The 25,586-nt window shown below is 38.7% G+C and overlaps 1 protein-coding gene across 1 annotated transcript; it reads right to left on the bottom strand.

The window, feature by feature from the left end:
• Nucleotides 1-1,056: 1,056 nt before the first annotated feature.
• Nucleotides 1,057-25,586, bottom strand: NOX1 (NADPH oxidase 1). The gene is given in 14 exon segments (XM_081792525.1): nt 1,057-1,183; nt 4,760-4,884; nt 5,122-5,268; nt 5,690-5,852; nt 6,077-6,312; nt 7,977-8,069; nt 14,976-15,108; nt 15,190-15,371; nt 15,475-15,626; nt 15,967-16,051; nt 16,294-16,404; nt 20,970-21,065; nt 25,522-25,544; nt 25,547-25,586. Coding segments are annotated over 14 exon segments (1,689 nt in total). The 5' UTR covers nt 25,563-25,586.

Below are 25,586 nucleotides of genomic sequence, written 5' to 3'. Positions count from 1 at the left end.
AATCTGAGTTGAATTGTCTTTTAGGGTAATGAAGTGTGGGCCTCTTTTAAGGGCCCCAGTCTTCGCTTCTACTGATTCACTGTGACTACTAACATCCCAGAGCTGGGTGGATGGCAGAAATAAAAAGCATTCTGATAGGAGAAAAGACATTTTGCTTATGTCATTAGGTGAATGATTCCTTAATAAATAGGGAAGAGCCAAAACATGGTATCAAACTTCTAAATTATTTTTTTTTTAAACTAAATGTTGCTAAACCACCCCCCTTAATAAAAATGGTAATAAAGAGCCCCGGTTAAGTCACCCTAAAATGGAGTTAAAGTTTTTGCAGTTATTTCCAACAGAACAATGCAAGCTAATGACAATACAGCTTTAAATTAAAATATAATTTCAATTGCAATTAGCATAGTTACAAGATTTTCTTTCCCCAATGGAGAGCCTAAAGTAATGAAAGAGTCATTCATTAAGAGATAAAGTAATGAAAGATTAAGAGGAAAATCATTTCACAAGCAAAAACAAAGCATAAATTGCTAGTCACACTGGATAAGACAGTGTTTAAAATAACAGTAAGAATGTACATAGTGTTATATAGAGATGGGGTTCTTGGTGATTTTATGTTCATTGCTTTATTATTTATGCTTATTGTTTTGTCATTATTCAATAAATTTTTTATTTAAAAAATAACCCTACTTTAGAAATCTTTGAAGGTGAGAGGGTGGGGAAAATAATACCAAAAGCCTGGGAGAGAATAACAGAGTAAACCATATCAACTGGGGTAAAGTTGTGTAACTGTTAACCACCTCTGCTATCAGGCCTTGTTGCAGTCATGGCATTCCAGAAGGATTCAGTTATTTTCCCAAGGAAGGATAGGCTTTGCAATTATTGTGACCTCATGAAGATCAGTGACATCAAAGTTGAATCCAATAAAAAAATGAATGCTGGGGAGAGTTTAACATGCATGTTACTGTCCTTACGTGGCTGCTCATACCTGACCAGACCAAGTAAATTATTGATTCAGAGGAGAGACTAAATGCAGATTACCATCCCCATTCCTATAATTCAGAAATCTTCTTTGTTGAAGTAGAATTGAACCTTCCTAGGATCTAGACTGGAGTATTGGTGACAGCGTTTGCTCAGGCTCTTTGCCAAAGTCTGAGGACCACATAAAAAGACTCCCACCACGGACCTGCAGGAATAGAACAATAGGGCAAGAATACAGCAAAAGCTGCTATGTTCATGAGGATGGAGAAACTGCCTCCGCTAGGCCTCTACTGCTCCCAACAAACTTGCATAAAGATTCAGTTGACTCCCTCACATTCTTCATTGTAGTTTTCTCACGTTTTCTGCTTGCAAGCCCCAAATGTGCTCCCAGCCTTCTGTTGCTCTCAGCCTGCATGCATCCTTACCTATTCTATGGAGAACAGATAGGAGATCTGATGCAGGGTAGAGGTTCAGTGCTAGACCCCGGAGCCCAGCTCTCGGTTGACATAACAGCTCTGATGGGGGACCTGGGTGGCTCAGTTCAGCATCCAACTTTTGATTTTGGCTCAGGTCATGATCTTGTAGTTCATGAGATCTAGCCCCATGTCGGGCTCTATTCTGACAGTGCGGAGCCCGCTTGAGATTCTCTCTCTCCCTCTCTCTACCCCTTCCCCACTTGTGCTCTCTCTCAAAATAAATAAACTTAAAAAAATAAATAGAAATAACAGCTCTGGCACTTATCCCTGCTGTGTGAATTTAGGCAAGTTTCTTTAACCTCTGTTTCAGTCCCCCCCCCCCACCCCGTAAAATGGGTATAAAAATAGTACCCATCTCACAGGGTTGTTTTGTGGTTTATTTAAATGAAAGACATTTGTAAAGCAATTATAAAAATGCCTGGCCCATAGCAAGTGCATATGTGTTAGGTGCTATTAGAGTCATCCATTGTGCACTTATCCCCACTTCAAAATTTCTCACACTGAAGAGGTGGTCAGCTTCTCACCAAGGATAATCTAATTATGCTCTGGGTCTCACCCTCTCCTTCCTTCTATCATCCCTTCCTCTCCCCTCCTTTTGACTTCATCGAGATATAATTCACGTCATAACATTCACATTTTTAAAGTGTACAGTTAGTGCTTTTTAATATAGCCACAAAGTTGTGCAACCATCACCACTATCTAATCCGAGAACATTTTCATCATCCCCCACCAAAAAAAGCCCACACACATTAGCAGTCACTCCCCATTTCCTCCCAACCACCTCCTCCCAGCCCTCGACCATCAAATCTACTTTTTATCTCTAGATTTGTCTCTTCTGAACATTTCATATAAACGGAATCATACAATATGTAGCCTTTTGGGTCTGGTTCTTTGCACTTAACATGCTGTTTTCTTTTTTTTTTTTTTTTTTTTTTTAATTTTTTTTTTCAACGTTTTTTATTTATTTTTGGGACAGAGAGAGACAGAGCATGAACGGGGGAGGGGCAGAGAGAGAGGGAGACACAGAATCGGAAACAGGCTCCAGGCTCCGAGCCATCAGCCCAGAGCCTGACGCGGGGCTCGAACTCACGGACCGCGAGATCGTGACCTGGCTGAAGTCGGACGCTTAACCGACTGCGCCACCCAGGCGCCCCAACATGCTGTTTTCAAGTGTCATCCATGTCCTAGCATGTACCAGTACTTCACTTTTTTTTTTTAAAATAGCTGAATAATATTCCATTGTGTGGATATACCATATATTGTTTATCCATTCATCTGTCAATGGATACTTGGGTTATTTCCACTTTTTCACTATTCTATATATATTCATGTACAAGTTTTTGTGTGGATAGCAAAGGCTATTTTCCATTCTCCTGGGTATATACTTAGGAGTGAAATTGCTGGGTCATTTGGTAACTCTAGGTTAAATATTTTGAGGAAATGCCAGAGTTTTCCCAAAGTGCTGCACCATTTCACATTCCTACAAACAATGTGAGAGGAACTCTCCCACAATTTTTCCACTTCCTCACCAACACTTATTGCCCATGTTTTATTATGACCATCATAGGGGCACCTGGGTGGCTCAGTCAGTTAAGCATCCAAATTTGGCTCAGGTCATGATCTTGTGGTCTGTGTGTTCGATCCCCATGTCAGGCTCTGTGCCAACAGCTCAGAGCCTGGAGCCTGTTTCAGATTCTGTGTCTTCCTCTCTTTCTCTCTCTCTCTTTCTCTCTCTGCCCCTCCCTTGTTCTCTCTCTCTCTCTCTCTCTCAAAAATAAATAAACATTAAAAAAATTTTTTTTTAATTTGTTTTGAAAGAGAAAGAGAGCATGAGCAGGTGGGGCAGAGAGAGGGAGAGAGAGAATCCCAAGCAGGCTTCATGCTGTCAGCACAGAACCCAATGCGGGATTCGATCCCACAAACCATGAGATCATGACCTGAGCCGAAATCAAGAGTTGGACACTTAACCAACTGAGCCACCTACGCGTCCCATCCCCATTTTTGTATATTTATTTTATTCTATGTACTGGTTTCTGTTCTGTCTATAAACATGCTTAGATCATCTTTAAGTTAAATAAGCATTTCCTGGACCCTGCCACACCTCCAATTCTTTAATATTTCCTCCCTTGGCTTTTGTGACACCACTTCTCCACGTTCTCCTACTTCTTCTCGGCTTATCTTTCTCCATTCCCACACAATGTAAGCATTGCTTAATGCTATTGTCCTCCACCACTCTCTCCTGGCAATGTCATCCATTCTCACAACTTCAACTATGGTCAGCTCAACACAGTAATTAACATAATCTCTTTTGTTTAAATGCTGCTTTCCTGTTTACAGAGCATTTTTCATATAGGTATATGTTTAATGTTTACAACAATTCTGCAAGTGAGAAGAGAAGGCACTTACTCATATAACCCCCATTTTATAGATAAGAAGTCTGAAGGTTAGAGGATTTTCTAGCTCAAGGTCCCAGGAACAGAAAGTATCAGAATTAACATTAGGACCCAGGATCATCTGAATCAGAGTGACTAAGTATTCTCACCACTGCCTTCATGAAGCCTGCTGTGATCACCCTATGTTGGCATACACTTTACTTCCCTCGATATCTATGTACCTGTTTCATGGAGTGCATCATTCTGCTTTGGGTTGATTGTATGCATCTCTTATTAAAATGTATGCTCCTTGAGGGCAAGAACCATATCCTATTTCTCTTTCAACCTCCAAACCTTGTAGAATAATGAGTGCTGAACTTATAGAAGGTAACCAGTAATGTTTGTGAAATTGAATTGATCCTTAGTTGCCAGCTTGTTCCAGGAATTTATCTAAATGATCAGCTTAATTTCTTTCCCATTGGAATGGCTGATTTCATGGCACCAGGTTTTCCTATATGCTCTAGCATGTCTCAAAACTCTTCCAGAAAGACCGACAATGTCAGGTCGTCAGTTAACTAGATAATACACTCTAAGCTTTTCTTACTTGATGTAGGGATTATTAAGCCCAAAAATAATGCATTTGAATTTTCCCAGTTTTCCATTTTATTCCATAATACTAATTGGAACTGAGTCTCCTTGCCTTGTTTGAATGGGGACTTGCAGGGGAACCAAATGTCTTCTTATCAATTACAAGGTCACAACCCTTATTTGGCTAAAACCCCAGATGAAATTTTTTTCAGTTTTAAGCAAGAATCTGAGAATGATTCACATAGTTTCTGCCCCAGAGATCTTTTTCCCAAAAATGCTCAACATGCTGTAATATCTTTCCTAAACTCTAACTCTGTAAACTCAACTAGAGGAAAATGCACTTACTTTGGGTGGGCATTAGCTATTGTAGAAAACTCATTGTCCCACATGGGTCTCCCAAATGAGGTTTTCTGTTTCAGACCTGTCAGGATGTCAGTGGCCTTGTCAAAGTTTAATGCGGCATGACCAGCCTGGAGCCAAAGAAATAAAAGTTAGAAAAAGCAGGCCCTGATAGCTGTTTCTTCCTTTAGCTACTTTTATTTTGTTTTGTTTTTGTTTTGTTTTGTTTTGGCCACTTCTAAACTCAGGGGTGAGGGTGAGGGCGGATAAGAAATCATAAGAAATCATTATTTCCAATCATCATTCATGACCTTGTCTGACATTTAACTTGCATCTAACTTGGGAATTAGGGTATTGTTTGAACTCACAATGTTGGTGTCCCATCCAGTGAGAAAGAGACGGTAGTTTAGAAAATCCACTTTGCCTAATTCTTCCATCTCATGTTCCAGAGAAGCCAATAGGTCACTGAACCAGGCAAAGGCACCTGTCTCCCTGCAGATCCAGAAGAAATAGATCTGGAATTAGCAAGAGAGAACATAGCCTTACTAAGTGCCTTCATGATGTGCATTGTAGTGACATGATTATGAGCATATACTCCGTATTTGTTGATCAAACCTAAGAGTGACCTGAAAAATCACTTCTTCAGAGCAGCAGACTTTAGAAAGCATGAATTTTCAGAGTTCTTACAACATCCTTTAAGGAAAAAGACTTCCAACATCATTTTTGGTTCAAGGTGATTTTAAATTCCAAATTGAAAATGAAGACCCTATTCTTGTGATGAATCTGTAAAAGTGGATGCCTTGGCAGAGAGAAGTAATCACTCACTCTCATAGCTCCAGGGATGGTTACTCTCTTATCAATTGTAAAGAGTTTAACCCATGAAAGCAATGGACCTGTCCAGCCCAGTCCAGATGCAAAGTGGTATGAGGGTGTTACCGTTTGTGTTTTAAGGTTGTGATCTGCGTGCCGAAACTTGTACCAGATAGATTTTAAGATGGAAGCAAAGGGGGTGACCCCAATTCCTGCTCCGACCAACACAGCCACTTCATACTGGAAAACATCTTCACTGACAGTGCCAAAGGGACCATCCACCTCAATCCTGACAGAAGACAGAAGACAGAAGACAATGGGCAAGTGAAATCTCACTTCCACCCCCAACCTCAAACATCCTCCCAGAGACATAGCTATTCCCATTGCTCATTTAGTGCCTATTTATTTTAATCATATTCTATCTTACCAGACTTAAGGTTCAACAAGGAATTGCTTTCTCTTTTCCGCCTGTCTGTGTCTTGCTCTGGGTTTCCGCTGCTCTTGGGGACCTACCTGGGAATTGGTGAATGCTGTTGCTCAAAAGCCCTTATGAGATTTTCTGTCCAGTCTCCCACTGCTCTGATATGAATGGAGAAGAAGTCTTCCTCTGGAGCAGAGGTCAGAGTAAAGGGATGCCATTCCAAGTAAGAGATTGAAGGACAATTAACAAAAATATACTGTCCCACTTCCATGATGAAGCCATGCTTGCTCATCTGCAATTCTAAAACTTTGGATGGGTGCATGACAACCTAAGAATAGAGCACAGAGGCCAGAGGAAGTAAATTCAAATGGTGACAGGGGCAGGCAGATGAAATAAATGAATAAAGCTGGAGGGCAGGTCTTAGTGGTGAACTGCTAGCGAAAGTCCTTTCTAAAGGTGGCAGCAGTGGGGGGCCTGGGTGGCTCAGTCGGTTGAGCGTCCAACTTCGGCTCAGTCATGATCTCATGGTTCAGGAGTTTGAGTTCTGAGTTGGGCTCTGTGCTTACATCTCAAAGCCTGGAGCCTGCTTCACATTCTGTGTCTCCTTATCTCTCTGCCACTCCCCTGCTTGCATTCTGTCTCTCTCACTCTCAAAAATAAATAAACATTAAAAAAATTAAAGGTGGCAGCAGTTACTTTGTCCAGGCAGTGGTTGCACTATGGAACTGCAACTCAGCATATTCAGGTTTCCTGATTCTTCACTACTAGCTGTTTATCCAAAGGATATAAAAATGCTGATTCAAAGGGGCACATGCACCCCAATGATTCTAGCAGCATTATCAACAAAAGCCAAATTATGGAAAGAGCCCAAATTTACATTGACTGATGAATGGATAAAGAAGGTGTGGTGTGTGTGTGTGTATATACACAATGGTCACACACACATACAATGGAATACTGCTCAGATATCAAAGAGAATGAAATTTTTTCATTTGCAACAATGTGAATGGAACTAGAATGTATTATGCTAAGCAAAATAAGTCAGTCAGAGAAAGACAAAAATCAGATCATTTCACTCATATGTGGAATTTAAGAAACACAACAGATGCACGTAGGGAAAGGGAAGGAAAAATAAGATAAAAGCAGAGAGGTGGGTGCCTGGGTGGCTCAGCCCGTTGAGCATCTGATTTCGGCTCAGGTCATGATCTCACAGTTGATGAGTTCAACCTCTGCGTCAGGCTCTGTGCTGACAGCTTAGAGCCTGCAGCCTGCTTCAGATTCTGTGTCTCCCTCTCTCTCTGTTCCTCCCCTGCTCATGCTCTGTCTCTCTGTCTCAAAAATGAATAAACATTAATTTTTTTTAAAAAAAGCAGAGAGGGAGGCAAACTATAAGAGACTCTTAAATACAGAGAACAAATGAGGGTTACTGGAGGGGTTGCAGGTGGAGGGGATGGGCTAAATGGGTGATGGGCATTAAGGAGGGCACTTGTGATGAGCACTGGGTATCATATGTAAGTGATGAACCACTGGGGTTCTACTCCTGAAAACAATCCTACACTGTATGTTAACTAACATGAATTTAAATAAATTTTATAAACAAACAAACAAACACACAAATAAATACCAGGTTGCCTGATTCTTTGGAAGAAGATAGAAATGCCATTTTTATTTTACTGTGAAAGCCTCTATCCAGGTTTTTAAATGTTAGCAACCAATTCAACTTTCTAAACAATCAGTGTGTGGGCCAACCAAAATATGTCTGTGGGCTAGATGTGGCTCAGGCCACCTGTTTGCAGCCTCTGACATAGACCCATGCTGATGATTTCTGCCAAACTCTTTTTCCCATAGTTTTGTCCAACACTGGAGGAACTGAAATATATTGCCCCCCAGTTCTTTTTTTATTCCCTTCAGGGTGACAACATGACAATCTATTCCTATAATCAGGAAGAATAAGACTCTTATCACAGCTAGGGGAAAGTGTATATTCATTACCTTGGTAATCACAACCTTCTGCTTTGAACGATAAAATCGGAGAATCCTTTCAAAGATATAAAGAATGCCTGGTGCAAGTATCCACTTCCAAGACTGCACAGAAAAAGAATAAAGTTGAGGTTACACATTAATCTCTTGTTTAGGATTTGTGTAGCAGTAATATTGAATATTACTTCATTCAGTAATATTTATTGAGTTTTCTGATGTGTATCATTATTAAGCCACTAATTTCACCAAATCTTGAGGATGGAAATGGAAAGGAATAAGTTGTAATGGTTTCATTTGCTAATCTGTTACTCATAAAGCAGGTCATTTCCTGAAGTTTTACAAGTCTCACTGGGAAGCATAGAAAAGCACAGAAATAAAATATATTATAATTATATGTATAATTATAATGTATACATATACATATAATTATACATATACATATATACATATAAATATATATATATATATATCTTAAATTATATATAAATTTTAATTTTAAGACTCCAAGACAGTCTTCCAGGACAATTTGTCCAATCTGAAAAAAACAACAGAGAAAGTAGATGCAACATGGAAGCAGATTATTATAAACAAAACAACTAACAAAAAAAGGAAAGTGAGTGACTGACACTATTGGTAACAGTATTTAAAACTTGGTATTTATCCATCACCTCTTTTTTCAGGTTTTCAAAACACCTAACATAGTAATATACTTTTTATCTTGTCTACATTTTTTTAATTTTTTTTTTTAACATTTATTTATTTTTGAGACAGAGAGAGACAGAGCATGAACCGGGGAGGGTCAGAGAGAGGGAGACACAGAATCTGAAACAGGCTCCAGGCTCTGAGCTGTCAGCACAGAGCCCGACGCGGGGCTTGAACTCACGGACCGCGAGATCATGACCTGAGCCGAAGTCGGCGGCTTAACCGACTGAGCCACCCAGGCGCCCCGTCTACATTTTTTTAAAGTAGCCTTTCTATCCCTGAGATTCTCTCAAAGGTAGCAGGTTGCCCCCATATGTACATGAGCTGCTAAAAACATATTTCCTAGCAGTGCTAAGTCATGTCCTTTCTTGCACAACTTCTTCAGCACGATACATCAGAACTATGTGGAATGAGGTTTCTTACGCTGTTTCAGGCAAACAACTTCCTTAGGTATTTCTAGGAAGGAAAGGGGCAGAGATGTGGCTGGTGAACTTGAAAGTGGGTATTATACAATTTGATATTACTCCTTATTTGGAAAAGATTCCCCATGTCTTCAAAGGAAACACAAAAAAATATATTTAAGAAATGGCTGATAACAATATGGAAAAAATTGACCTCAGAAGTAATCAGAGAAATGAATTAAACCAAAATAGCATTTTAGAGAGCCTGGGTGGCTCAGTCAGTTGAGCCTTTGACTCTTGATGTCATCTCAGGTCATGATCCCAGGGTTGTGGTAATAAGCACTGAGTGTGCAGCCTGCTTAAGGTTCTCTCTCTCTCTCTCTCTCTCTCTCTCTCTCCCCCCCCCTTTCCTGCTCACATGTGCTCTCTATATATAAAATTTTATTTTTTTTTTAATATATGAAATTTACTGTCAAATTGGTTTCCATACAACACCCAGTGCTCATCCCAAAAGGTGCCCTCCTCAATACCCATCACCCACCCTCCCCTCCCTCCCACCCCCCATCAACCCTCAGTTTGTTCTCAGTTTTTAACAGTCTCTTATGCTTTGGCTCTCTCCCACTCTAACCTCTTTTTTTTTTTTTTCCTTCCCCTCCCCCATGGGTTTCTGTTACATTTCTCAGGATCCACATAAGAGTGAAATCATATGGTATCTGTCTTTCTCTGTATGGCTTATTTCACTTAGCATCACACTCTCCAGTTCCATCCACGTTGCTACAAAAGGCCATATTTCATTTTTTCTCATTGCCACGTAGTATTCCATTGTGTATATAAACCACAATTTCTTTATCCATTCATCAGTTGATGGACATTTAGGCTCTTTCCATAATTTGGCTATTGTTGAGAGTTATAAAATTTTAAAAATAGTATTTTAGCCTCTAAGATTGGGAAAAACAACTTTAAACCATAATGCCCACCATTAACTGGGATGTAGGGAAATGGGCACATTCACATGTGCAGGTAATGGAGGACAAATTAGTAGTATCTTCCAAGAAAGCAAGGTGGCACTACATCCCAACAGCTTTAAAAGCATTCCTTCTCTTTGACCCAGAAATTTCACTTCTGGGAAATGAAGCATAAAGATATAATTAAGGTGTATACTAAGTATACGAGCATAGCAATGGCCATATTATTTACTAAGAAAAAAATGACAAAAATGGTATATCACACAGATTTCTTTTGCCAATACCAAACTCACTTTTTTAAGTTTTTATTTACTTTTTTGTATTGAGACATAATTGACATGCCATTATATAAGTTTCAATTGTACACCATGATTCAATATTTATATATACTGCAAAATTATCACAATAAGTCTAGTTAATATCCATCACCATACATCGTTGCAAAATAATTTTTTCTTGTGCTAGGAAGTTTTAACATCTACTCTCCTAACAACTTTCAAATATGCGATACAGTATTATTAACTATAGTCACCATGCTATACCTGACATACCCATGACTGGAAGTTTGTACCTTTTGACCACCTTCACCCATTTTGCCCACCGCCCACCTCCTGCCTCTGGCACCCACCAATCTGTTCTCTGTATTTATGAGCTAGGTTTGTTAAAGTACAATTCCACATATAAGTGAGATCATACAGTATTTTTCTTTTTCTGTCTGACTTATTTTACTTTGCATAATGCCCTCAAGATCATTAAAAATGATCATGTAAAAAATTTGACAAAAATGGTATACCATACAGCCTTTTAAAAACAAATGTTTCAGTGAAGCAACAGAAAGAGAAATTTAAAAAGCAATACCATGTACTATTGCCCCCCAAATAATAAAATACCTAGGAATAAAGTTAACCAAAGATGTGACCTATCTGTACTCTGAAAACAATAATGCATTGATTAAAGAAATTGAAGATGACACAAAGAAATAGAAAGAAATTCCATGCCCATGGATTGGAAGACAAATACTGTCAAGATGTCCATACTACCCAAAGCAATCTACAGATTTAATGCAATCCTTACCAAAATACCAACAACATTTTGCACACAACTAGAACAAACAATACTAAAATTTGTTTGGATCCACAAAAGACCCTGAATAGCCAAAGCAGTCTGGAAAAAGAAAAATAAAACTGGAGGTATCATAATTCCAGACTTCAAGTTATATTACAAATCTGTAGTGATCAAAACAGTATGGCACTGGCACAAAAATAGACACATACATGAATGGAAGAGAATAAAAAACCCAGAAATAAACCCACAACTGTATCATCAATTAATCTTCAACAAAGCAGGAAAGAATATCTAATGGGAAAAAGACAGTCCCTTCAACAAATGGTGTTGGGAAAATTGGACAGCAACATGCAAAGAATGATACTGGACCACTTTCTCATACCATACACAAAAATAAACTCAAAATGGATTCAAGACCTAAATGTGAGACCTGAAACTATAAAAATCCTAGAAGAGAACACAGGTAGCAATTTGTATGACATTGGCTGTAGCAATATTTCTCTGTCTTTTTTAAGTTTATTTATTTATTTTTGACAGAGAAAGAGCATGAGTGAGGGAGGGGAAGAGAGAAGAGGGAGAAGCCCAGGCAGACTCCACACTGTCAGCACAGAGCCCGAAGCAAGGCTTGAACTCACAGTGAGATCATGACCTGAGCTGAAATCGAGAGTTGGATGCTTAACTGACAGTCACCCAGGCACCCCACAACATTCTCTAGATTTATCTTCTGAGGCAAAGGAAATAAAAGCAAAAATAAACTGCTGGGACCACATCAGAATAAAAAGCTTCTCAACACTGAAGTAAACAATCATCAAAATTAAAAGGCAACCGATAGAATGTGAGAAGATATTTGCAAATGACATATCCAATAAAGAGTTAGTATCCAAAATATATTAGGAACTTATAAAACTCAACATCCAAAAAACAATCCAGTTAAAAAAATGGGCAGAAGACATGAATAGACATTATTCCAAAGAAGACACACAGATGGTCGACAGACACATGAAAAGATACTCAACATCACTTATCATCAGGGAAATGTAAATCAAAACTACAATGAGATGTCACCTTACACCAGTCAGAATGGCTAAAATTAACAACACAACAGGTGTTGGCAAGGAAGCAGAAAAAGGGGAAACCTCTTGCACTGTTGGTGGGAATGCAAATTGGTGCAACCACTCTGGAAAACAGTGTGGAGGTGCCTCAAAAAGTGAAAAATAGAACTACGATCCAGCAATTGCACTACTAGGTATTTACCCAAAAGATACAAAAATACTGACTTGAAGGGATACATGCATCTGGATGTTTATAGCAGCATTATCTACAATAGCCAAATTATTTCAACAGCCCGAGTGTCTATCGACTGATAAATAGATAAAAAAAAGTGGTATATATACAATAGAATATGACTCAGCCATAAAAAAAGAATTAAATCTTGCCATTTGCAACGACATGGATGGAGCTAGATAGACAGCATTATGCTAAGTGAAATAAGTCAGAGAAAGACAAATACTATTTGATCTCACTCATATGTGGAATTTAAGAAACAAAACAAAAGAGCATAGGGAAAAGGAGAGAGAGAGGCAAACCAAGAAAGAGACTTTTAACTATAAAGAGCAAACTGATGGTTACCAGAGGAGAGGTGGGTGGGGGCTGGGTTAAATAGGTGATGGGGATTAAGGAGTGCACTTGTGATGATCACCAGGTGATGTATGGAAGTGTTGAATCATTATATTGAACACCTGAAAGTAATATTACACTGTATGTTAACTCTAGAGGAATTTAAATAAAAACTGAAATATATATATGTATATATATATATATATATATATATATATATATATATACAATAAATTTTAATATATATTTATTCAAATTTATTATATTTTCTTTTCTGGCTTCAAGGTCTTTTAAAATATTTAGGGCTCCAGTATTAGATAAAAATTTCCCATGTGGTATTAGGATGCTTTTATGATTTCCTTCCTTTCTTTAACATTTAAATCCTTGATCCATGCATTCGTGATTCATATTATAATGTAGAGTGTGGAATAAAGATTCAGCTTTTTTCCTGGATGGATATCCTATTATCTCCAAAACATTATTGAATGATATATCTTTTTTTCCTACTAATTTGAAATGCAAATTTTCGGAGATTTTTTAAAGATATTATTCCCATTTTAGATGAGGAATAAGCTATTGCTCTTACTTCTGCAACTGATTTAAAGATTTAAAGACTTTATCAGAGCACTTTGAGGTACCACAAGTCAACCTCTCCCTTCCATTTATTCCTCCATCTAACATATTTTATGAGCAAGCAAAGATAAACCACGATATCCACAATAATTATCCCGAGGCACACCTTGAGTTCCCTGGAACCCAGTTTCTTGAATGCCCACTATTTAATAATAATTTTCAAACAGGTACTTATAACACCAAGGAAAGCTGACTTTAAGAATGCTGCTTGAGGCGCCTGGGTGGCTCAGTTGGTTAAGTGTCCAACTTCAGCTCGGGTCATGATCTCACAGTTCGTGGGTTCTAGCCCTGCATCGGACTTTGTGCTGACAGCTCAGAGCCTGGAGCTTGTTTCAGATTCTGTGTCTCCCTTCCTCTCTGCACCTCCCATGCTCACTCTGTGTCTCTCTCTGTCTCTCAAAAATAAACATTAAAATTTTTTTTTAAAAGAATGCTTTTTAAAAAAGTTAAACTCACAGAAACAGACACTAGGAAGGTAGTTAACCAGGGCCTGGGGAAGGGGGTCAGGGAGTGTTAGAAAGATGTTGGTAAAAGGTATGTGCCTTCAGTCATAAGATGAATAAGCTCTGGGGATCCAATGTAAAGCATGGTGACTATAGTTGATAATAGTGGATAGCATACTTGAAATGTGCTAAAAGAGTAGATTTTAAGCATTATCACTACCAAAAAATTGGTAACTACGTGAAGTGATGGATGTGTTAATTAATCTCATTAGGGTGATCATTTCACAAAATATGCATGTATCATTCATCACATTGTACACTTCAAATATATACAATTTTATTTGCCAATTGTACTTCAAAAAATCTGGGAAAAAAGAATGCTTCTCCCCACTCAAGAAAATTGACTTGATTTCACAGCTAATCTTTGGTACAGTACAGTGTTCGTGAGCACATTCTTTGGAATCTAAAAGGCCTGGGCTTGAATTCCGGTTCCACTAGTTACTTACTGTAGGAGCTTGGCAGTTTAATCTCTTTGAATCATAGTCCTATCATCTCACAATGGAGACAAAAAACGTACCTACCTCATACCCATAGATTATTGCTATGTATAAATGAGACAATCCATATTACACAGCAAACCTGTCATATGGCAAACACTATTAATAATAGAGCTATCAGGGCATCTGGGTGGTTCAATTGGTTAAGGGTCCGACTTCGGCTCAGGTCATGATCTCGCAGTTCATGGGTTCGAGCTCTGCATCAGGCTCTGTGCTAACAGCTCAGAGCCTGGAGCCTGCTTCTGATTCTGTATCTCCCTCTCTCTATGCCCCTCCCCCACCTGTGCTCTCTAAATAAATAGATAAACAAAAAAACATTTTAGTAATAGTAATAATAACAACAACAATAATAATGTGAGCTATCATTATTACCTTTGGAGAGGGTCTCACAACATGCAATAACCATTAGTTCTTTCTCTTTAGGATCCCCTGCTAATGATAACTCCCTAGCCTGTTGTCATTGATATTGGAGTTCCTTGGTGGTAGGAACCTTGAAAATATATCCTCCAGAAGACCCAGCACAGTGCTGAGCTAATAATGATAACAATAATAAGAGTAATAATAACAACAATAACAATAACAATAACAGCTCCTGACAGGAGTCTGTCCCTGTTGGCAGGCTTCTTACCTCAGCAGGGAGCCCTTCAAATCGGGGATGCTTGCAGTGGGAGTCATGATCATCCCACTGCTCTAAAAATTCTGCACACCTGTGTGGATGACTCTCATTCAGGCTCTCTTCTGTTTGACCCCGGACAATTCCACTGAGACAGACAAAGAAGGACAGTTTGGGACAAAGAATTATGCAAGGCCAGGGGCTGGGGCATAAGGTTTGAAGTCCTTACCCAATGCCGTGAATCCCTAAACCAATGAAGTAGATGATAAAAATATGGTGAGTATACCAGAAGACCTCAAAATAACTCCTCCGGATAAACTCCATAGCTGAAGTCACGATGAGAACCAGAGCTATTGTGATGATCACTCCAGTGACACCAGCGATGCTGGTAAATGTCACATACTCCACTGTCTATGAAAGAAGAAATTTCAACTTGACACAATGTATACCAAGCATACCATCCCCTTCCTGCTCATGACCAGATTCCAGATGCTTTGCCATTGAGTCAGCTCACCATGTTTGGGGACTGGATAGGATTTATCCAAGAATCTTCATCTCTCTCTTGTTGAGATAGGGTGGAGAGAATGGAAGCAAGGGATCCATCTGTGGCCCATCTGCTTCTGCTGTAGTGTTCAAAGTTGAACAGGTGTGCAATGATATGAATAGCTAAATGGAAAGATGAAAGGGAATTGAAAAGTGTCTCAGAAACATCATGGCAGGCATGCCCTACTAGAAAAGGAGAATCCTATATATAGTGTCTAGCAGAATGCCGAGTCTACAGAAGGTGCCCAATAAATCTTGATTGCAAAGAAAACCAATATTTTTTTATACTCATTCTGTTACCAAAAGAATTGAATGTAAGTTCCATGAAAATAGGCCTACAATGGTGTGTGGCAAGTAGTGCCAGGTTTTCGATAAACACTTTTTGAATGTCTAAATGCATAGATAAATGAAACTACACTCTGAATGCCTGCGACCTTGCAGTTTTGTGGTTTGCCTCAGTTACCTGTGTGTAGGCAGATCATATATGCTACCAGTTTGTGGAAGGCGAGATTGTGATCCAGTTGCTTTCTCACGGCATGCCTGCAAAACTACAAATGGGAAGTGATCAAGGTCTGATGTCTGCAGGCAGCTTTATAAAATTCAGTAACCCATAACCAAAATGTCTTAAACAAAGCATACCTATACCCACCCACCCTTACCTCCCTCCTTGACTACCAAAGGAGACTCTTGGCTTCCATTCCTAGAGGTTTGATATTAGGTCATCCTACTGAGGAGTTCAGGATCTCCTGTCTTTAATGTGAACATTGACCTACGAGTGCCTGGGACTCACTGAGCAGGTGCCCCTCAGGAAGGACAGCAGATTTCGACACACAGGAAGCAGGATCAGCATGCTGTTAAAATTCAGGCAGCGAGCAGAGGCTCGGGCCCAGGCCAACGCCGACTGGAGCAGAGGAGAGAAGAGACCATCAGCTGCTTCCATCTCATCATCTAGCAGGTGACCACGCACCCAGTCCACTTGTCTGAGACATGGGAATGGACAGAGCTACATCTTCCTCACCTCCTATTCAGTAGTTAGCACAATCAGTGTAGACTCTCTGTTTGCAAATGACAGAAAATTTGCTGATCTTAATAGTGAATTGAGAAATTCTCATGACAGTGGTTTGGAAATATTTGTACAATACAAAAGAGAACAGGATTTAGTAATTTCACATTAACAAATACAGTCTATCAAAAAAAAACAAATACACTCTACAAATGTAATACTCTGCAATGAGTATTTTTGCCTAATACACTCAATTATTACTTTATTGTTTGTTATTTGAAAATAATCTCAAAGAGTGTATATATTTTTTAATGTTTGTTTATTTAATTATTTATTTATTTATTTTTAAATGTATATTTATTTCTTTGCGGGGGGAGGGGCAGAGAGAGAGACGGGGAGAGAAAGAATCCCAAGCAGGCTCCACACCGTCAGCACAGAGCCAATCGCAGGGCCCAATCTCACAAATCCGTGAGATCATGACCTGAGCTGAGATAAAGAGTTGGATGCTTTACCGACTAAGCCACCCAGGCACCCTGAAGATTGTATATATTTTTATTTGCACTTTAAATAAAGCTTATATATTTAGAGGTATAATTACAGATGGTGCCTATTTTTTCTTTTCTGTATTTTCTAATGTAATTATAAGCATGTAATAATCATGTAAATAAACAATAAAAAATTTAACCATTTATATTTAAGATGTCTTTAATCATTGAATAAAGCTTAAGTAAAACTAGTGAACCCCTCAGAGCAAAAATTGTAAACTTGGGTAGAGATTTCAGAAGGGAGAAATTCTGAGAACAGAATTTCAAACTGACTTCCTTGGGTGGCCCGGAAGCATATATCAAGTTCAATCTGATCCAGCAGTAGGAGCTGCCAGAAAAGGAGACAAGAAATCAATGCTTCAAAGAAGTATTTATCCCCAAAGAGGCTTGGTTAGGTATAAGCTGGACAGAATATGCTGAACTCCATGGTAGTTAAGTCCAACTTCTCTCCTTAACTCTGTGCAACTCATCTCTGAGTCGCTCCACATACTTGGGATTGCAGGCTATGGAGTGTGACAATCTCCTAATAGCAGCAGAGGTGGTAGCAGCAGCCAGGCAATTTTTGTTGCACTTTAGCCAGCCTTACATGTGTGCTATCAGCAACTGGCTGAAAGGCAGAATGTGGGTTACAATTAACAATTTCTTGGCCTTTTTCTAATAATCTTTTTCAGCACAAAAACTATTTTTCCATACAACCTAAACCCAGGGAAACGTGACATCAAGCCAGATCAAGATCTGCCTAACGTCCACAATGGCTTACAATGTCAGGCAGTGCAGTGAACAGGGCTGCCCCACTGTTTTCTGTTTCTGGCTCTTCCATAGGACCTGTGTTTTCTCCCTCTGCTGAGTCACACTCCGAGTGTTTTTGAGAGAGACATCCTGCTCCATTTCTGAGTAAATTTTCTCTGCTCATCTCAAAGATCTTGCATTTCCACATTGGTTCACACAGCTTGCTTATTTGAGTCACAGAAGTTTCTTAAAGTTAAAACTGGCAAGTAAATGGAAAATATAGGACTACAATTTCACAGTTCCATATTTTGTAGGGGCTATCTGTATGGGATAAATTATTTTTAGAGGAAATCTTTTTTTACCATTACAGCACATTGAAATATCCCAATTTATGTTCAGTTTTCAGTATCAGCACTACCTGATGTTCTAATTCAACTGTTGCTGTCCTTAATGTCTTATTGACTATAAATTTTTTTAATGTTTATTTTTGAGAGAGAGAATGAGCGGGGGAGGTAAGAGAGAGAAGGAGACACCAAATCCGAAGCAGGCTCCAGGCTCCCAGCTGTCAGCACAGAGCCTGACACGGGGCTCAAACTCACGAGCCTTAGGTCATGAGGTCATGACCTAAGCTGAAGTCAGACGCTTAACCGATTGAGCCACCTAGGCTCCCCCTTATTGACTATAAATTTAAACTGCTTCTTCTGTTACTTATTTGCTCTGCTTCATAGTGAATCAAATAACTGTATTTTCCTAGAGGAAGCATGAATTTAAGAAATGCAGTACAGAATGATTAAATAAATTACGGCACATCAATGCCATGGACTGCTATGTTCTTAAAAGGGTGACAGCTATAGGCACTGGAGTAGCAATGGTATATGTTTAACTTTCAGGTGAAGTGTGGGGGGTCTTGATTTCCAGCATTTGCCAATTGACATGATGTGAATACTCCTGCCATGGCAGATTTCATGATACCAACTTGATGTCACTGAACAAAATTAAATACAGGGTTGAGAAGAGATCCACATAACTGGCTGTTGTAAGCTGGTATGAGCTAGTTCCAGCACACCCCTAGTTACATACTCATATGGAAAGATATCTGAGATACACTATGTGTAAGAAGCTATTTCCAGCCAATATCTATAATGTAATCCCTGCTCTGGTTAAAACAAAAACCTCTTTGCTACTGTGTGTGTTTATCAAAACTCATAGAATGGTGAACCAAAAAAGAGAAAATTTTACTGGATACAGGGAATTAAGAAGTGTATAAGAATAATACCTATTGGGGTGCCTGGGTGGCTCAGTCGGTTGAGCGTCTGACTTCAGCTCAGGTCATGATCTCGCGGTTTGTGAGTTCGGGCCCTGTGTCAGGCTCTGTGCTGACAGCTCGGAGCTTGCAGCCTGCTTTGAATTTTGTGTCTCCCTCTCTCTCTGCCCCTCCCCTGCTCATACTCTGCTCTCTCCGTCTCTCAAAAAGATATAAATGTTAAAAAAAATTTTTTTTTAAAGAATAGTACCTACCACAAAAACAAAATGTATGTCTGATGTATCTGTGAGCATATGTCAATGTGTCTACACACACATGCACACCAGCACTATTAGCAGTGGTTGTCTCTGGGGAATGGGATGGGAGGGCAATTTTCACATATTACTTTATACACTTCAGTATCATTTGATCTCACTGAAAGTAGTATTGTTTATAATTAAATGTTTTTTTTTAATAGAGAGGATTTTTTAAAATGAAGTGAATGAAATGTCCACAGGATATCAACATGATTCATTTTTCTGTGGCTGACTTCTTGGTCATAAAGCAATTAAGCTCTTAATAACTAGTCACATTTATTGCATCATCCTCTTAACAAAAAACTATTTTTAAAATAAATTAACACTTCCTTTGGAGTTATAATTTCCAAAGAAGGATCAAGGATCAACATTTAAAATGGAAAACAGCAGGGTGAAATACGTCACAAACAAAACATTCAAATTAGTTGTGACCTCAACATGGATCCTTTGGTTAGAAAGAGAAAAGAAGGATTTAAAAAAAAATGACAATCTGTCTTTAAGCATGTACATTGGAAGGGTCTTTGTGGAAAGCTAATGATCTAATCAAGATGAAAGTGATTTAACCGAATCCCTTACCTACTGAAAAACGGACTAGTGTTAGCAGTCAAATTTGCTTTTCTAATCAGATAATGGCCAGGTTGATGAGCCTGTGAAAGAATAATTCTCACCTCCCTGCTTCTTCCTGGTCACCACCACACCAATGTGCCCTACTTCTTCTATTCTTGACCTGTGACTTCCATAGCCTTCTCCATCCCGTTATTCTCACCTGCCCCCTGCCTTTCTTCAGGCCTTGAGTTCTGCAGCACCACCCACCCCAGAGACTCCCTAAGCATCCCTCTTGTTTGTTAGGTATTTTTCTCTGAGATCAGTCCACAGCAGTAGCTTTCAAGTTGTTTGCTTGTCTTATTTTATTATTTTTTAAATGTTTGTTTATTTTTGAGAGGCCAAAAGTGGGGGAGGGGTAGAGCGTGGGACGGAGGATCAGAAGTGGGCTCTGAGCTGACAGCAGGGAGCCCCATGTGTGGGTAGAGTTCAGGAACTGAGAGATCATTACCTGAATTGAAGTCAGATGCTTAACCGACTGAGCCACCCAGGCGCTCCTGTTTACTTGTTTTAAACCAAACTATTTCTTAAAACCATAAACAGGAGTCCATAAGACAGATAAAGGTTGCTTTGGTTGAAGTAGAGGCAGGGGCAGGAGCACTACTCGATTAGCTTTCCCTTCACACCTATAAGAGCACTTGAGTTTCTGTAGAAACCAGTTTGAAAATGAGTGCTTAATAGTTTTGTTTACTGTGTGTTTTTATTATTGGATCAGGGGAGTGTGCCCTAAATAGGGCTCTGAGATTTTAGTGAACAAAAATACAGGATGCCCAGCTAAATTTGAATGTCAGATTTAAAAAAAAACGAATGATTTTTTTAGTATGCATATGTCCTGTGCAATATTTGGTATATACTTGTACCAAAAAATGATTTTTCTTGAATTCAAATTTAACTGGGCATCCTGTATTTTTCTGGTAACCCTAGCCCTACAAGAAATCAGGGCATTGGGTCTCAAAGAGCTGAGGCCACAAATAACAACAACAAAAAACCCGCAGAGATTCCCCATATCACAACTATGATACTCACCCCCAGGATTTCTCTTGTATAGAAGTACTTATCGGCTTTTTCATATGACAGGAAGGCATGCACAAACAGGAAAACATTCAGCCCCAACCAAGTAGCCTAGAGGAAAAAAAAAACAAACAAGCAAAGAATAAAGTAAAATTTGGGTATGGGAAGGAATAGGTAAGTGATAGGAAATAGTGTCACCATTTTGGTTATTTTGTGTTTGTTTTCATTTTAAATGAGTACAATCCCTCTAGTATCTAGCTGCCTTTCAGAGAGAGTTAGTACTTCAAGACATGCATTAGACACTAATGACCATGGTCAGCAAATCAAGGCCCATGAGCCAAATGTAGCTCACCATTTGCTTTGTACAGCTTACAAATTAAGAATGGTTTTTACTTTTGTATTTGTTTTCACACATTTAAATGGTTGGGAAAATGAAAAGAAAAAGAATATTTCATGATGTGAAAATCACATGAAATTCTAATTTCAGTGTCTGTAAATAAAGAGGAATTGGAACTTAGCCATGCCTACTTATTTTTATATTGTTTATGGCTGCTTTCATGATTCAATGGGAGCATTCAGTAGCTGTGACAGAGACCATATGGCTTGCAAATCCTAAAATATATACAACCTAGCCCTTTACAGGAAACATTTGCCAACTTCTGGACTGGAGCAAACTATTGCAACTAAAAGATGGCAATAAGTGAATAAATGGATTTCTAAGGAAACAAAGAATAAATTTAACATCTATAATAATACCCATCTGAAAGAGATTAAACCATTCCAGATGGGCCTGCCTCTTTAATTATACTCTGACACACATTTTCCTGTTTTTAGATTGTGAGTCTCTTTTCAAATTAACCTACCATTACTTTGGACTCATTTGAGCTCTTAAGACTGCTTTTGTCTATCTCAAGCTCTGTCTCTGCACTGGGAAAAGGGGCAATTTGGACCCCACTGCCCCATTCATTGCCTTGGAAATCAACCATTGTGGCCCTAGCCCAAGCTTGGAGGTGCTAGTTTGTAACCAAGCAGGACTCTACGGCATTAGGATGCCCCTAAAATATATTGTTGACCTCAGGATGGCTCAGAACCATCTCAGTCCCATGAGTAGAGGGCCGTTAGCCTAGGACATGGCCCATTCAGAGTCCCTAGATCTGGACTGTTCACATACCTTTAGCAGCATAGCATAGTGATTTAAAGTGATATCGGAGACAAACTCCTTGGGCTCAAATTCTAGTTCCACTACTTTCTTGTTCTGTAATCTTAGACAGACATGTGATTTAACTTCTTTGAACCCCAGTTTCTTCTCCTATAAAGTGAGGGTAGTAACAATATCTACCTCGCAGCAATGCTGTGAGGCTTATGTGAAATCAAGCATGTGAAGTGATTAATACAATGGTTAGTGCATAGTTGGAGCTCAACAAATGCTAACTACAGACTTGTGTCATTACCAGGCTGGCTTCGCCAATCCACTTCTACCTGCATCCTTTGCTTAGACACCCTTTCCAGAACTGAGGATCTTTCAGAAATTCATTGACCCTAATAGAAAAAGAGAGGTGAAAGACACAGATACCTCAATAGTTCAAAAGACAGAAGAGAGAAGTTTATTTAGAGAGAGCAGAAATATTTCAGGATCCAAGAGAAACACAAAGAACTCTGTGTCAGACCATCACCAACTGTAGACAAGGAGAATACAGTGACATTTGGGAGTAAGGAATTCCATTTCCTACCCTCACTATCATTTCTTCCATTATGAATGGATAATGAAGTCGAAGACCTGGCAAAAGGAGGAGTAAGAATGTTTTCTGAGTAATTTAATTTTTATGTTAAAAAACAGTTCATAGGAAGGTAGCCTCGGTGGCTCAGTCGGTTGAGCATCCAACTTAGGCTCACATCATGATTTCACAGTTCGTGAGTTCAAGCCCCGCATCAGGCTCTGTGCTGACAGCTAGGAGCCTGGAGCCTGCTTCAGATTTTGTGTCTCCCTCGCTCTCTTCCCCTCCCCTGCTCACACATTCTCTCTCTCTCTCTCTCAAAACTAAATAAACATTTAAAAAAATTTAAAAAAATAGTGCATAGGAGTATATGTCAGAGATAGCAAGAAGTCTGAGCCTACCAGCAAGATTGGTAGGGGGTGGAAATTCAAAGCTAGATAGTTAAATGTGAGTCACCACAATGGGTATTGAACTCTCTAAGCAAAAACTAAGGGAGGGATATAAAATGCAGGGGATTTTAGAACTAGAAACAGACTTATATTTGTATCTAGTCATTTCATTTATCTCCCCCCACACACAGATGACCTAAAGTCTAGAGAGGATAAATAATTTGATCAAGATTACTCAATTAATAGCAGAACTGAAACTAATTCCTGGGCTCCCTGTCTCCTAAACTAGTGCAAAAGGAATTACATACACTGCATTGAGCATTGAAAATATAAAGCATAGGGTAACCGGCCCAGTTAGGCACTTGGCCTTTTGTTAAATGCAAAACAAAGAATCTGATTGCTCTTTACACCTTTTTTCCTTGAGCACCTGGGCAGTCCTTGGGGGCCCAAAGAGGAGAAAAGAGATAACCCCAGAAGGATGGATAACATGAAGATCTAGGAAACTGAGAAAGAACAGGGAGTTCCAAGCTCAGGGGTGGCTCAGAAAAGGAAAAATGAAGGTGGGGATAGGTGTGTGTGTGTGTGTGTGTGTGTGTGTGTGTAAGGAAAAGGGGATTGTGCATATGTGGTGTGGTCAAGAACATCTGGCCTAAACACTGGGAAGCTGAGTTTGAATGATGGCTCTGCAATCAATTCACTGTGTGATATATGGAGTTGGTTTATATCTGCACTATGCAATGCCGTAGACACTACCCATATGTGATCATTTGAAATGTGGCTAGTCCTAACTTAGATATGCTATAAGTATAAAATACATATCGTGTTTCAAAAACTTAGTGAAAACAAATGACATTACATGCTCTCATTACTATTTTCTTTTTTTTTAATATTTTTGAGTGGAAAGTTTATTGGAACATCTTTGTCACGCATAATTTAAAATTATTTAAAATAGAGGCACCTGGGGTTCCCAATCAGTTAAGCCTCTGACTCTCGATTTTGGCTTAAGTCATGATCTCACGGTTTGTGAGATCCAGCCCCACATCAGGCTCTGTGCTGACAGCATAGAGTCTGCTTGGGATTCTCACTCTTCCTCTCTTTCTCTGCCCCTTCCCAACTCATGTGCATGCACTCTCTCAGAATAAATAAACATTAAAAAATAAAATTATTTAAAACAAACTAAAAACATCTACAAAAGTCAGAACTTTAAGTATTTTAAGATGAAGCTAATTTAGTTGTAGTATCATGGTTAAGAAAATAACAAGTATGGCAAGCTATACATTTTTAAATTATAAAAAAACATTAAAAATTAAGTATCTGGGGCATGTGGTGTCTCAGTCAGTTAAGCATCCAACTCTTGATCTTGGCTCAGGTCATGATATCGCAATTCATGGGATTGAGCCCTGCATTGGGGCTCTGCACTGACAGCGTGGAGCCTATTTGGGATTCTCTCTCCCTCTCTCTCTGCCCTTCCCCCACATTGTGCACTCACGAGTGTGCTCTCTCTCTCTCAAAAATAAATAAACTTAAAAAAATTAAATATCTAACAAAATATGTCTTGCTGTTGCTTTGGGGGAAAAGGTGGAGACAAATATGTTTTATTTTAATTATATATATTTATTAAAAGATTTTCCATATGACATTGTAAATAGTCCCATTTCTTTTGTATTTTTCTATAATACATGAATTCACACAAAGGAGATGGAATACTTAAAAATAGAAATATGGTAGAAAAGTAAACCACATCACACCCAAATACACAGTTAATTATTACAGAAAGCATAATCTGAACATATAAGGCATATTAATTTTAGAAAAAGAGCACTATCCACCCACATCTTATTAGTATTTTCAATATTGATTACATGTTGAAAGGATAATATTTTTGATATATTGGGTTAAACTAAATATATTACTACACATTGATTTCACCTATTTCTTCTTACCTCTTTCAATGTAGGTACTAGAAATTTTTTACATTAGATATATGGCTCCCATTACATTTCTATAATCAACAGCACTAGGCCATGATCTTGAAGAATATTTCTATATCAAATGTTCAGTGATTTTATGAAATCTTGATGTTAGTTAGCAGTATAGAAAGGGTGAAGAGAAATGAATGCTGCATGGCAATAGTTAGAAGTGAGATGAAAGAGAAAAAGAGAAGATGGAAAATGAAAACAAATTGAAATTTCAAATACTTGTGATCTATATCATTTGTCTCTTTACCAATCAATTTCTGGAGTTGAATTTTTCCCTTTTCTAAAATGGTGAAATATATCATACACAGAAGATTTTACAAAACATATATTTGTTCTCTTAGAGTTGAGCTTTTTAATAGATAACTGGCCTTAGTGGGCCTAATATTGACATGAAATATTTCCATTTCAAATAAGTTTACAAATGTTAACAAATATAATGTCTCCTTCCTCTGTTAAGAGTAATTAATAGTGAAATGTCACTTACCAGAAACAAAACTGAGAACCAGTAACCACCCAGTTGCCCATTGTCAAGAGGTGGTTTGGAGTCTC

Source organism: Panthera onca, chromosome X (genome assembly GCF_046562875.1).
Source record: "Panthera onca isolate mPanOnc1 chromosome X, mPanOnc1 haplotype 2, whole genome shotgun sequence".
Lineage (NCBI taxonomy): Eukaryota > Metazoa > Chordata > Mammalia > Carnivora > Felidae > Panthera > Panthera onca.
Note: the sequence above shows the minus strand (reverse complement) of the source record. Positions and strands in the feature narration are given on the sequence as shown.